This window comes from Vicugna pacos, chromosome 3 (assembly GCF_048564905.1).
Source record: "Vicugna pacos chromosome 3, VicPac4, whole genome shotgun sequence".
Classification (NCBI taxonomy): Eukaryota; Metazoa; Chordata; class Mammalia; order Artiodactyla; family Camelidae; genus Vicugna; species Vicugna pacos.
This window is the reverse complement of record NC_132989.1, coordinates 97,938,838-97,954,070: the sequence shown is the minus strand read 5'-3', so window position 1 is coordinate 97,954,070 and position 15,233 is coordinate 97,938,838. Positions and strand designations below refer to the sequence as shown.

The 15,233-nt window shown below is 43.5% G+C and overlaps 1 protein-coding gene across 3 annotated transcripts in view; it reads left to right on the top strand.

Moving 5' to 3' along the window:
* Positions 1 to 483: 483 nt before the first annotated feature.
* Positions 484 to 15,233, top strand: part of NPR3 (natriuretic peptide receptor 3) — a 65,021-nt gene continuing 50,271 nt past the window's right edge. For 2 of the 3 annotated variants that reach the window (XM_072958804.1, XM_072958803.1), the window contains exons 1-2: positions 484 to 1,688; positions 10,898 to 11,020. In XM_072958804.1, coding sequence (XP_072814905.1) covers positions 932 to 1,688; positions 10,898 to 11,020 — 880 coding nt within the window. In that variant the 5' untranslated portion in view covers positions 484 to 931. Of the gene's footprint in view, positions 1,689 to 8,538; positions 8,552 to 10,897; positions 11,021 to 15,233 lie in introns of all 3 variants that reach the window. The other variant, XM_072958805.1, reaches the window with a different exon arrangement.

Sequence of the window (15,233 nt, the reverse complement as noted above, 5' to 3'; positions counted from 1 at the left end):
TTGCAACGAAACCACCAATTTCTAGGACCACCCCCTTCCTCTAATCCTGTATTGTTTTTTTCTCCGCCGTTTGTGTATACCTGCCCACATTTCTTTACTTTCAAACACATTTCCATTTTTAAAGCCAGGAGCTGGAGAGAGAGCGAGCTGCAGCGTGCTGAGCCAGGGAGAGACGGGGACCCCGGTGGCGGTGTGGAGCGGTGGGGCTCCCGCCCGTGCAGACGTGGGCGACTGCTGCTTTAAGGAAAAGGGCTGGCGGGGAGTGGTAGTTAGGGACAGGGGAGGGGTGGGAAGAGTAGGGGTGCGGGGAGGAGCCCTGATGTAAGAATGTTAATGAGAGGCTCCCCCAGCCCAGCCCCCACCACTCCCCACCCCCACCCTTCCCACCCGCTGGAAATACAAGCCCGGCCTCGGCGCGCCTTGTGTGGTAACACGCTCCGCCGCTGCCACGCTATTTAAACGCGGGTTATGGATCCAGAAACCGGCGCAAATCAATGAGATCAAACGCGAGGGAGATGCACCGTCAATTACAAGCACTTGGACAAGTCTAACTTTTTTTTCTTTTACAAATACGCTTTCAAAAGCAACCTTAGCAATGCCCAAATAAGAAGCCACCTCTAAGCAAAATAGTATATATAAAGGGAGGCGAATATATATATTATAAAAAGTATATATATATATATGTAAATATATTATAGGCGTACAGGTTTACACCCGGCGAACTTTTTCTTTTTCTTTTTTTTAAGCGAGTGGCATTGCAAAGAAGGACTCTTCCTATCTTTTGGCGAATTAGTGAAGGGGGTATTGTATTTTCTTAGGGCGCCCAAGGGGGCGCAGGGACTTCGGAGAGGAGAGTGGGGAGGGAAGAGGAAGAGTGGGTGGGGGGCAGAGGGCGAGTCCGCAGCGAGGGCAGGCGCTTTCCTGCCGCACGATGCCGTCCCTGCTGGCGCTCACTTTCTCCGCGTGCGTCCTGCTCGGCTGGGCGTTGCTGGCCGGCTGCACCGGTGGCGGCGGCGGCGGGGGCGCGGGCCCTGGCGGCGGACGCCAGGAGAGAGAGGCGCTGCCGCCACAGAAGATCGAGGTGTTGGTGCTATTGCCCCAAGACGACTCCTACCTGTTCTCCCTGGCCCGGGTGCGGCCGGCCATCGAATATGCGCTGCGAAGCGTGGAGGGCAACGGGACCGGGCGTCGGCTTCTGCCACCCGGCACTCGCTTCCAGGTGGCCTATGAAGACTCGGACTGCGGCAACCGCGCACTCTTCAGCCTGGTGGACCGCGTGGCGGCGGCGCGGGGCGCCAAGCCCGACCTCATCCTGGGGCCAGTGTGCGAGTACGCGGCGGCGCCGGTGGCCCGGCTTGCGTCGCACTGGGACCTGCCCATGCTGTCGGCAGGGGCCCTGGCCGCCGGCTTCCAGCATAAGGACACAGAATACTCGCACCTCACGCGCGTGGCACCCGCGTACGCTAAGATGGGCGAGATGATGCTCGCCCTCTTCCGCCACCACCAGTGGAGTCGCGCGGTGCTGGTCTACAGCGACGACAAGCTAGAGCGGAACTGCTACTTCACCTTAGAGGGGGTCCATGAGGTCTTCCAGGAGGAGGGTTTGCACACGTCCGCCTACAATTTCGATGAGACCAAAGACTTGGATCTGGACGACATCGTGCGCTACATCCAGGCCAGTGAGCGAGGTGAGCAGGAGTGCGCCCTGGGCTCCGGGTCCTAATCCAATAGCGCTCGGCGGCTCTCCCTATGCGCGGGTCCGCTCCTCTGCGGATCCCACCACCCCCTGCAGCACTGAGGAACTGGGGAAGGCGCGCGCGCGGGGACTTGCCTGGGTGTGCACCGTGTGGCTTTGACCATCGCCCATGACTTTGTTGGGGTGTACGTAGAGGGTCCCAGGGAGGTGGTGGAGCCTGGGGGAGGGGCATGTGAGTCCTCAGGTCGCTAGTGCCCTGGTCCAGCAGGTGCTGTCAAACCTGTTTTTTTTCCTTCTCGTTCCCCTGTCTCCAGCACCGGGCTTGCGGTTAGGGGCGCACTACAGGTGCCCTGCTTCAATCAGGGTCTGAAAGCGTCACAAGGCTGAAAGAACTTGTTACTGGGTCCTTCTCCGACGTGCGTCCCCTCTTAGTTGGGGAGCCTATGTCGACGCTCTGCAGACGGCGTGCTGCCACATGGTCAGCTCCGGCCTCCGGGTTTCCCGGACTGCTCCTACAGATCCAGCTTTCTTTTAGACTCATTGAATCGCCCTTCTTATTCCTTCCATGGTCCCACCAGCCCCTTATAAACAGGCTTCTGTGATTTCCACCAAAAATGCCTCGCAGTGTCTGGATTTAGGCGACATTCACTTCCCCTGGCGCGATCGGCATCACTGTCTCTAAAGCGCCGGTACCTAGGTTTCGCGGGAGCGTGCGCGCTGGAGAAGCGGGTGCTGAAACTCCCTTCCACGTGTCCCCCAACCAAATTTTCTCAGCAGGTCTTTCGGGGTTTGAAAAACCACCCAATTGGCCAAAGAGCTCAAGGCTGAGGATAGTGGCTATGACTACAGGGAACGGGAGGAGAAGCGGGTGGTCACGGATACATAGTCACCGAAGCCCCCTGGCTCATTTTCCTGCCGAGTAGACCTGTGGGAAGGAGGGCAGATATCCCAGCATAGCGCGGCTCCCTCCTTACCAATGTCAGGTTTGGGGTGGGTAGCTCTCAGGGAACCCCGCCTGTGCTCTGGCTTGGCGCGCATGCGCCTGGATTGCTAGTGGTGCAATTTCTGCAAAGCTTCCCAAGACCCCACGCAGGGGGACGGGCCGAGGCAGGCTTGGGGCTAGCCCAGGGCTTGTCGCGGCTGGGCACCTGGGCGCTGGCCGTGGGAGATAGCTCAACCCGAGGCTGGGGGCCTCAGGAACAGATGAGAGTGGGCAAAGGCGCCATGTAGGATGGCGCTGCGGCCACCCTCCTCAGTTTGGTCACCTCGGACTCGGAGTGAACGCACTCTTTAGAGAGAAGAGGCGGGAGGTATTGACAGTGGGGATGCACGGCCAAGTTTTGAGCGTTCGAACTCCAGGCTGTCTGCGCGGAATTCCTGCCAGCCAAGCAGGCGGGGCGCCGGCTTTGCTGATTATGAAAAAGGGCACTTGTATCCAACGGCTGCGGATTCGCTACGCCCGGCCGAGAAACCCACATCTACTCCTCTCCCACTCCCAGACCCCTGCAGAGTTCGGGCAGCTCTAGTCCCCGGGCTTGATTCTTCAGCTCTCGGCTCTGGCTCTCGAGAGCCCAGAGCTAGGAGTTGGAGACTTGGGAATGGGGGTGTGTCCCCCTACCGGTGAGATCCACAGTCTGCCAACGCGTCTGTGCTGCCATTGCCTTGAAAGTCTAAATGCCGTCTGCGCATTTCCGCATGACCCCTGCGCACGTGGCCGGGGATTCATGCCCGAGGTCAGCCCAGATCCCGGCCATGGGGGCCCTCTCAGCCTCACAAAGGTGTGGCTGAGGCCAAAGGGTAGGCCGTCAGGGCCCTTGTGGACCTGGGGTCTTCAGAGAGCTTGGGTTACAGTCTGCGGCTGCTGCTTTTTTTTTTTTTTAATTCCAAAGCCTAGTAGTTGCTCCCAAGCCTCCTTGCTGTTTTTTTTTTTTTTTCCCCTTCTTCTTCCAAGTTTGAATTTAGTGGTGAAAGTTTGCTCGGCTGACCTGTATGTTTTACAGGTGACAAGGTTACCATTCTCACTCTGAGCATCTGCCAGCTACTTGGCAGATGCTCAGAAATATAGAACTAAATAGTTTCTCCCCTGAGCCCTCTTCCCTCCCCTGAAATATCTGACTCTCTGGAGAAGCAGTCGCTTTATGACAAAGCTCGCTGGGGATCTTTTAGTTTTGCTAACTACTGTTGTTTCAGCATAAGCCGCTCATGGGTTAAACAGGGGCTCAGTGTAGGAGTTCATGGGGTTTGAATTTTCAGATCTCTTGTCCTGGCTCAGACATTCTTTGGCGAGGGAGCTTGGGTTCCTTATGAACCTCTGTAACTCAGGCTTCTCAAGTAAATTGGGGATAGTCGGGGTACCCCCATCTTGGAGATGCTGAGAAGATCAACCGAGCTAACGTATAGGAATGCCCTGAAACAGTGCTGGACACTGAGTATTCAGTAAACTGAGGTTTTGTTATAGTTGTTATAATTATAACAACTGTATATATATATGATAATAATCACCTTTACCCGAAGTGAGACCATGCCATGGGGAGAGAACCCCGGGAGCAGAGCGGAGGCTCGGAATCTGGCGCCTGCGCTCAGCGGCTGTGGGGCCGCCCAGGTCACTCAAACACCTTCTCTGAGGCTGAATTTCCTCCTCTCTGAAACTGAAGTTGCATGGGAGTCAGGCCTCTTCAGACTGCTGTTTGGTGATTATGATTTCTGCTCACTCAAGTATAAAATGGAACTGACCCTATTTTTTGCCTTTGAAAATTTCATATTAAGCATCATATGAACTAGAGAGTTTTCCCCCCACTTTTGGAGATAACATTTTTAGCACTGTTTTTGGACTTAAGTTCATCTTTAAAATCAGATCACAAGTGTTTGAATCTCTCAAAGAGTAAAAACTGATGATGCCATCATCGCTAATAATAATATGACTAAAATTTCTTCTGGTTATATGTATGTACTATCAAATGAAAACCTGAGGAATTTTACTCATTTTTTTTAGAGATTTACCATCCAAGTCAATACTTAAATATTTTTTCTCTCATGTCTTTAGCCAACATATAATACCACTGTAATACACATACCTGAGCATACATTATTTTTAAAAATTCATCTACTGCCCTCAATATGCTATGCTCAATGATAAATTTATTTTTAAAACTGCAAGTTTAAAAATAAATATTTTTTCAAGCAATAAAAGTCTGCAGTTGTTTTGTCTGTATATCTCATGAGATGCAGAACTAGAAGTATTTTGTACACACAAACTTTTTTTGTATGAAAAACTGCAGTTTTATCTGTTTAGTTATTAATATGTCATTAATCAGGGCCTGCATAACAATGGTAGAGATAACAGTATTTAATCAGTATGAGAGTAACTTATTTTTAGAATTAAGTTAGGGTAAATGAGCCAGTGGTTGATCAGCAGAGTTTTTAAACAAAGAACCCATGATAAGTGTAAAGTAACTAATACACAGCAGAGGAAAACTGAAGCATTGCAGGCTGCAGTGGAGAAAGTCTGAAAGCCTTTGGAATAGCTGGAGCATTGTGAACAACAAAAATAAAAGTGCAATCTCTATTTTGCAAATGAAACCCATTGCTATGTAAAGTAGAAACAGCCAGAGAAAAATCCTCCCCCCCTTTTTTTAAATAGACTTTATTTTTGTGGAAGTTATGCAGCTACATAGTTTAAAAAGTCAGAACATCACACATCTTTTTAGGGGGATAGTTAGGTTTGTTTGTTTGTTTATTTATTTTTCATTTATTGATGGAGGTACTGGGGAGTGAGGCCAGGACCACATGCATGCTAGGCAAGCACTCTACCACTGAGCTATGCACACATCTGTTTCCTATTTCCTGCTCCCCATTTCCCACTTCCCAGAGGCAGGTATTTTCAACTCTTGTAGCTGTTTCTGTAGATACTTGACTTCATACATATAAATAATGTTACTTTTGATTTTTTTGGCTTTTGGTCTTACTTCTTGACGTCCCTGAGGAAGATAGTGAGTTAGTTGTCTTCTACTGATAGTTAACTACACATTTAACCTTTCATTCCAGTCACCCTTCCAATATCATTGTGTCGAATTTTTTGGTTAGCTGGGTATTCAGTGTCTGTATTGTTATCATCATCTAAATGCAATTTGTAGCTGAGTCATATAGGCTACTACAATGATATTTCTTTATTGCCCTACTTGTTTTCCTTGGGGTTAAAAAAATAGTCTGTTTTTGTCTTTGGTTAGTTGCCTATGAATTTATAACTAAATCATCTACCAGTTCTCTATTTTAAGCCTCCTGAGTTGCTCCAGTTTGGTTATTTTCTAAGCATGCTACATAGTTACCACTCTGGGTTCTTCAACATCCTCCTGCAACTTCATCATCTCTCTCACTCTGGCTAGATCCCTATGTGCTCCTCTTTCTTGATTTATGCTCTTGCTCTTGTTTTGGTGGAGCACATTCTGCAGGAGCTTTCTGAGAAAGGATGGATGAGAGCTGGAGATTGAGACCTTTCATGATTGAAAATTTCTTCATCCTACTCTTATACATAATTATAGAATTCTAGGGTGAAAATAATTTTTCCTCAGAATTTGAAGAATTGCCATTTACATTCCAATGTTGCTCTTAGGAAGCCTGAATTGATTCGGATTCTTGACCTACTATTATCTGCTATTTTTCCCTCCTCTGGAAGTCTTTAGAATCCCCTCTTGCTCCCAATGCTTTAGCATTTCATTATGATGTACTTTTGTGCCAGTATTTTGACTTATATGCTTAAGGTACTGAAGGATAAGCCTCTTCACTTCAGAAACTCATGTCTTTTTATTCTGGGAAATTTTCTTAAATATCCCCTAATTTTCTCTGTTCCTTCTAGAATTTTTTTTTTTTTGAATGTTAGACTTCCTGGTTTGAGGCTCTGCTTTTCACACACCTTTTCTCCTATTTATCACCTGTCTTTTTAAAAAAAAGTTCCTCTTATTTAGCTACTCCTAAAGTTATTACTGAATTTTAGTTTTATATTTCTGCTGTCATATTTTCAATGTGCAGCAATGCCATCTCTTGCTTTACTTCCATGAAGAAACATCTCTTTCCCTTCTGAGTTTGGAATTAAATGGAAGATGGACATAGAAGTCAGATAGAGAATATGAAAATATCATTTTTATTATTGATAAAAACCTACTGGAGAATGTGGATTTAGATCTGTTGCCAAAAGGGCCTGCTTGCTGTTACTTCCCCCAGAGTTAGTTGGGGCCATCCGCTGCAGACCCACCTCCAGGACAGGCCCTTTACCACATGGCAAAAGTTGCCCCTATGTATGCTCTCTGCCAGCAGATACACCCCAAAGAGGAAGGAAGAAAGGGCTGAGTCTGGTATGCCCAGTTTTCTCTTCTAGACTCACCATCACACAAGCCCCTCCTTTTCCTTCAGGGTTTGGGGGAGAGGGATCAGTGAAGGCACGTGGGAAGATGAGGGGTGTCCTCCTGCTACAGCTGGTGTCAGATGGAAACCTGAAACTGGGGAAAGGATAGCCCCTGACTCAGGCATGCTCCCTGGACTGTTTTAGGGTCTCCAAATTGATTTCTCCAGCCACCCCTTTGCACTTCTCTCTGTCATTCTTAGAGTGATTGCAGGAACATGTTGCAATAGTTAAGAAGCCGCTTACAGAAGACATTGCGGGAATGAGATAGTGGAAGATGACATGGAACATCACAAGTTCTCTGGCAAGGAGTTAAAAATAGAGCAGAATGATGAAAAGTCTATCCAGAAACTTGGAATCACACCACCATTTCCTCTTTTAGAAGTTTAACAATTTGACCAAAAAAGTTGGTATTCCTATATTTAAATATACTTGAATACAGCAGAAATTCTCTTAATTGACCTCCACTCAAGCAGCTCGCAGGACCAGCTGATGTCTCCTTTTCTCTATGAACTTGACTGGCTGTTGGCGGATCTGGCAGCTAGCGCACTGCTCCTGAGCCTGCCAGCATGCTTCCCACACTGCTCCCCGAATCTGCTGATGCCAGTTGTACTTATTATCATAAGTGTGTCATTTAATTAGTTATTATGTAAACTGATGAAATGTGAGTAAGAAGAGAAAGCTATTTTAGTAAAAACTATTTTAAACCTTCTAATAGATTGTATAAAGGCCAGTTGCTAAAAATACTTGCTGTTGAATTAGGCATGAATGAAAAAGTCATAAGAGATTAGGGGACATCCTGCAGATCTAGAAGGACTCTGCATTCCAAATGCTCAGCCGGTGTCTTTTTTTTTTAATTTATTTATTTTTATTGAAGTTTTTAAGTGCTTGCTCCAACTTAAACTGGACTATCATGTGCATTATGGGTTTGTTTTATGTAAGAAAAACTATATCTCGCCCATGGAGTTGGAAATTAGGATCTCCTTTTGAGTGTTTAAAAAAATTTTGTGGGGGCAGACAATTGGGTTTTATATATTTATTTTTGATGGAGGTACTGAGGATTGAACCTAGGACCTGTGGCTGCTAAGCATGCACTCTCCCACTTGAGCTATACCCTCCCCTCTAGGATTTCCCTTTGAGAGTTGAACCACATTGTCAATACGAAATGGATGAGATCTAAAATAATTCAAGTCTGCTCAGATAGGTGCAATGCTGCTCTGGGTCACTCTTGCTGAGTTCAAGCAGGTAATGACATTTAAAGAAAGAATGTGTCCATCAGAAGGGTTTGGTCTTGGTGGTGATGGGGAAAGAGAGGAGATGGGCCAGGACTGTAAAAATAGAAAAGAAGTGACAGAGAGGCCAGCACTGGGCACAGGCCGTCCAGGACTTGGGGAAGCTTATGCTCCGGTCTGAGGACACAGCCTGTTCGGGCCTGGGCCAGGTGTAGCTCTTAGAGACAGGTGCTTAGGGTTATCGAGGCCTGAGGCCTTTGGATGCCTGAATCCTCCAGCTGACCTCGCTGATTCTGATTTTATCCTCACTAACATGCTGTTGCTTATAACTTGCCTCCTCAGTTAGCACACCCAGGTATGGGTCAACACAAACATGTTTGTGATCATTTTGGTCCTCACTGAAATTAATAATCATTTCAGATTACTAAAAATATCTGAGTTAGCTTGTTGGGATTCTGCCCCCAAGCAATGACTCTACTCCTTGTGTGCTGACAGAATCAGGTTCTGTGTCTGGGGGTTTAGAGCCAGACTCTGGACTATGAGCTGCTGATCAAAACATGATGCAGACTGCCGGTGACCATCAGCCGGAGCTTCCTGGAGCCTCCGGGAGATGCCCACCCTGGGAATCCACACTCTTCAAACTTGTCCAGCCTCAGCCCCTTACTGGCTGTTTTGTGGGACACTTTGGCTCTTTGTCATTTAAGGGACTAGACTCAAATCAGCACTAAAACAAGCATCTAGGTCATAAGGAATAATGAAGAGTTTCTTCAAAAACTTCCTTTCTGAGGCATTTTGGAATTTGACTGTTTATCCCAAATATATAACTATATTGCCAGGCACAAACAACATCTACTCCGGCAGTTATAAATCTGTAGGAGGTTTGTATTGTTTTAAAAATTTGTTTTCCAGAGCTTTGAGCCTGGACTCCGAGCCCTTTTGTTGCAAGAAATGTCAGAGTCACGATCCAACACTCTGAACTAACCTGTGCAGTAAATGAAATGTCAACAAGCGCCTGACCCTCCATGCAGGATGCCAAGGCAGCTTTGGCACAGCTTAAAGTTTGTTATGCATCTTTCAGTACTCATGCTTTTACAAAGAACATACTCATCTCGCAGGGCTGGCACACGTGGTGATAACGAGGTCATGGTACCCAGGTCTCTCCAAGCCTCTCCTCTCCTCCATGAGTGCAAACACCACGGACCCTGTCATGAGGGCCAAGGGCCATCAACAATGGTCAAAAATCACTGGATAATGGCCAGGTCCTCACTTCACCCTAGTCTGTTGTAGCTCTTATAGGGCAGGCAACAATATTCTGGAGCTGCTTAACGCTTCTCAACTCGGACAGTGTGGATACAAACTGACAGCATGTGGGGAGGGATCTGAAATCTTGGTAACTACGTCCAGTATATGTTGAGACAGCTTAAGAGAAAGGTTTCTGCATTCAAACAGCAGAATGCCTATACCACTCACTGCATCCTATGATTTGCCAAATGAATGTTCTCCCTAAAGCCATTTAGTCTGCTTTTTCAGGAAAATGTGTTTACCATGCTATTAAGTATAGAAAGCAGTTAACATGTCTTACTGTCTTATATTGAGCAAATCTGGTGATTTATTTGATGTATTTTTAAAAATTCATTTTGAAATAATTTTATGCTTTTGGAAAAGATGTAAGAAAGTGTAAAGCATCTCAGTATAGCCTTCACCCAGATTTCCACCAGTTGTTAACATTCTGCCACAGACACTCTGTCATTTCAAATCTCTCCCTTCCCCTCTCCCCTCCTGTTCCCTCCCCTTCCTCCCTTCCAAATATATACACATGTATGTAGAAACACACAAATATTACTATCTTTTTATGAACTATTTGAGAGCAAGTACAGCCATCATGCTCTTTTACCCCTCAAAATTGAAGTGTGTGTTTCCTAAGAGCAAGGACATTCATATAATCACAGTAGAATTATGAAAAGCAAGAACTTTTAACACAGATGCATTACTACTATCTAATTTACAGACCTGATTCAAATTTCTCCAGTGGTCTCAATAATACCTTTTATAGAAAAACTTTTATTACTGTTTTTTTAAGGTCCAGTCCAGGATCACACACTGCATTAGGCTTTACGTTTCTCTAAGTCTCTTTTAGTCTAGAACATTTCCCCGGGCCACCTTTGTTTTGCATGCAAGTGCCCACTTCAAAGAGCACAAGCCGAGTCTTCAATACACGCTCCCTCGAGCTGGGTTTGCGGCTGCTTCCTTCTGATTAGATTCAGGTTGTCCGTTTTGTCGTTTGGGGCCCCGGCTGTGTACACCGGGAGGCTGGTGAGTCTGTTCTGTGGTGGGTGATGTTGGTTTCAACCCCTTGGTCACGGCGGCGACCGCTAGCTTTCTCCACTATAAAGTCATAGTGACTTCCCTTTGTAATGTAGTAACTTCCTTTTGTAATTCATAAGCAATTCGTGAGGAGATGCGTTAGGACTTTGTGAGTGCCCTATGCCTTGTCAGACGCCCCCCCCCCGTTTCAGCGCGGCGCTGTCCACCGAGAAGGGGCGGTTCACGTGTGTTTCCTTCCTCCCCCCGCAGTGGTGATCATGTGTGCCAGCAGCGACACCATCCGCGGCATCATGCTGGCAGCGCACAGGCACGGGATGACCAGTGGGGACTACGCCTTCTTCAACATCGAGCTCTTCAACAGCTCTTCCTACGGTAACTCTGCCTCCCGCGTCCACTCGCGCTGCCGGGGTCTCCAAAATGGGTTGTGAGATGGGGCCAATAACTTGAGTCATCGCAATAGATCTGATGTCCATAGATAGGATTTCAGACATTTGTGATTCTGAACACTCCCACTTCTCATAAATTCTCAAGTTTTCTTCCTTGAGAACTCAGAGCAAAAAGAGACCACTTCCTGCGATGCCAAGGGACTTGTCTGGGAGAACATAGCTCACTCTAGCTCTCCAAATGATCATAAATCCAGGCCCTAAAGACCCCTCCTCAGTGCGTTTCCAACTGCAGGTTGCCACGATGACGGACTGTTGGGATAATTTTAGTGAGATTTGGGCAGAATTTTTAGTAGACTGGAATATGCTCAAACATGTCACTATAATAGAGTAGAACATGTCAAAGTGTACCACACACAGCATATGTGTAGTTTCATAAAACTTATTTTAGCAATATGACTGTACATTTATGTGTATGTATTTATGCATATTACATATATGTTTGTAATGGGCCACAATGTGAAATAAATAAAATAACCATTACTGTAAATTGAGGTAAAATTGTTTTGAAAGTCGCTGCTCCCAGCCCCTCCTCCTTCCAGATTACTGTCTCTTAAGAGCCACTAACAGATATGATTGAAAGCATTTAATTCCTTAAAATGGATCTGGGAAAGTTCCCAGGGTTCCTATGTTGAGAGTGTGTTTAAGGAATTCACCAAGATCACAGGTACAAAACATTTCCCCCTAAATGTGGTTAAGGCTTTCTTTGAAGCAAACACTGTAGGGCTATGGAACATTTTCTCAGATACTGCACATTGTGTTTCAGGGGAACTGTAAGTGTGTGTATCACAAACGGCATGTTTATGCTGAGCTCCGCTTCCCAATTATTGCTGTCGAGAGATCGTTACATGGGATCCAAACCTTAAAGCATATACCTCAGTTTCCTGCTCTGATATCCTGACTTACTTAAGCAATAGACCATTGTGCATAAACATAATAAAACACTTCTCATGGGGATAAAGAAAAGTTATTGAAGCAAAAGTAGCCTGTGCTTCCTATAGTGGATAAAGTTAGATATTTAAGGCTGGAAGGAAACGCCCAATTTCCCCCCTCCTTGCTTTCCCCTTCTCTTTATATAAGCAGAGTGGCAGTTTCACTTCTTGATCCAAGATCAGAAGGTAATTACATTATTGGTTATAGTATTGAGTTCTTTGAGATACTGGTAGAGACTGAGGGAAAATGAAAAACATTTATTCTGAGTCTTGCAAGTTGGCTACTGCAAGCATAGAATTTGGAGGCAATGTATGTGAATGCACATTATAAATGGGCAAGTACAATACAAATGTTAGGTACTGGAATTCCTTTAATCCACAGATAAAGCTTGTATCACTTTTCCCTGCTCATTACAATACATGAATATTAAAGAAAATTTGAGAGACATAGAAAAATACAGGGATGAAAATATGTTACTCTAATTGTGCCATACAGATAAAAGTACATTGATAATATTATAAAAAATATATATTTACAAAAATATTTTTTCAGTAAAATAATCACTCTATTTATAGTATGGCTATATAGTATTTTATAATACTGATATTCAATCTTTGCTCAATCTGTTATTTTTCAATATTTATGTTGTTTCCAGGTTTTGCTATAAGAGTAATAATATATTGAGTTGCCTTATGTATGCATGCATGTACACACATTCATACATATATCTATACATAATCTGTAAGACAAGTTTCTAGAAGTAGAATTCCTGGGTCAACAGTTATATGCATTTAACTTTTGATAGATATTGCCAGGTTGTCCTCTAAAGCAGTTTACCAGTTTACTTTTGCAACGGTGTATAACATTGTCTTTTTTCGTTCTTTGAGGTAGTCTGTTTTCCTACATCCCTGTAAACCCTGCATCATCTAATTTAAAAACTTTATTTTAATTGAAATGTAGTTAATTTACAATGTTAGTTTTAGGTGCACAGAAAAGTGATTCAGTTATACATATACATACACATATATTTTTTCTTTTCAGATTCTCTTCTGTTATATGTTATTGTAAGAAATTGAATATAGGTCCCTGTGCTATACAGTAGGTCTTTGTTGTTTATCTATTTTATACATAGTAATGTGTGTCTGCAAATCCCCAACCCCTCATCTAACTTTTAAATTATTTTATTTGAATTTCTTTTTATGTCCATAAGCAGTTTTGCAGTTTTCTTCGTTTGAATTTTGCACTATTTTTGTTGAGTTCATTCTTAGATATTTTATGCTTTCTGGTTATTATTATGATCATGATCTTTCCCTGTTACATTTTGTAACTCTAGTTGTCATATAGAAACAAGAATTCCACATATTAAATCCTCTGTTCCAATAGTTTTTATACCATTATCAAATAACAACTGTAATTTTCTTTCCATTTTGATAGTTGAACATTATATTTATTTTTCTTCTCTTATTGCATTAGCAGTAGCTTCCAGAATAATATTGTATAGCAATGGTGATACTTTAATTTCTAATATCTTATCAGAAATAGATATTAGAATATTCTTAAATTTATTAAGGTGACTTTAAAAGTTGGAAGTGAGTGATGAATGTTATCAAATATATTTTATTGGTACTTTTAATAAATTTTCTAATATTGAGCCATTATAGTATTCTTGGGATTAAGCATACTTTGTCATGATAACTTTTTACATGTATTGCTGATACTGATTAAGTTTTTAGCATTTTATTTAGGATTTTTGAATCTATGTTCATGAGTGAGATTGGACAGTTTTCTTGCCTTCAGGTGGTTATTGGCAGATTTTAAAATCAGGTTTATATTAGCTTTATAAAATTAATTAGGTCAATGTCCATTATTTTTATGCTTTAGAAACCATAAGAATATTCCTTAAAAGATGGAAATAATTCAACTCTGTGTCTAGACCTAATTTCTTTTTAGAGGTAATTTTTGGAAAACTTAAATTTTGTTTTGAAATAATTTTAGACTTACAGAGAACTTGTAAAAATAGTATAGAGAGGTCACATATACCTTTTACCCAGATTCCTCTAATGTTAAAAATTTAAATAACCATAGTACAGTTATAAAAAAAAGTTAACATTGATACACTACCACTAACTGAACTACAGTCTTTATTTGAGGTTTGCCACCTTGAAGCAAAGGTCCTTTTTCTCTTCCAGGACCCAGTTCATTTGGTTTTGTGTCTTCTTAATCTTCTCCAATATGTGGTATTTCCTCAGTTTTTCCTTATCATTTATGATATAACACTTTTTTTTTTGGTTTTGTCTTTTGTTTGTTTGTTTGTTTTTGTTTTGGGGAGGAGGTAATTAGGTTTATTTATTTACTTATTTATTTTAATAGAGGTACTGTGGATTAAACCCAGGGCCTCATGCATGCTAAGCATGCACTCTACCAATGAGCTATACTTTCCCCTACTCCATGACATAACACTTTTGATGAGTCTGTTATTTTGTAGAATGTCTCTCAATTTGGATTTATCTGGTGTTTTCACATGATAAGATGGAGTTTATACATTTTTGGCAGGAATACTACAAAAGTGGTGCTGTGTCCTCAATGCATAGTATCAATGCATAAGGAGTCATGTATATATTTGTGTATGTTTACATAGCTATATCTGTATGACTTACTGTTGGTGATTTGGGGACAACTTTTTAAAACTTATTTTTTTCATTCAGTTTTTCTGCTTCTTGGAAGCCTAATTGCGGGGAGTTATACAGTGTGCTCTGATATAATCTCCAAAGTATCCTTGGTGTTTCTAATTAGATCCTCTTTTTTTTCCCTTTTACAGCCTGGTTGCTTAGGCTCAGAGCTCTGGGGTCAGTCTGCCTGAGAGGCTGAGCCACATACTAGCTCTTGGCGAACTGACATAATCCTGCCCTCCCCTGCAAGCCCTAGTTTCTTCTAATGATAATAATAGTACTTATCTCATGGCATCAGGCTGAGTAGTAAATGAGGTGGCGTATGTGAGATACACAGCAAACTTCTTGGAACGGAATGGGTATTTAGTACATGTTAGTTATGTTTACTATTAGTTTTAGCTTTCTTTGACCATTATGTATAGAACTTTAAAAATGTGTGGAAGCACCTTTCCTCCTTAGAGCAGAAGCAGTAAGCAGAATCTAGTGGCAGGCAGAGTGACCTAGAGCAAGGTTCTGGTGTCCATCACTCATAAAGGGACT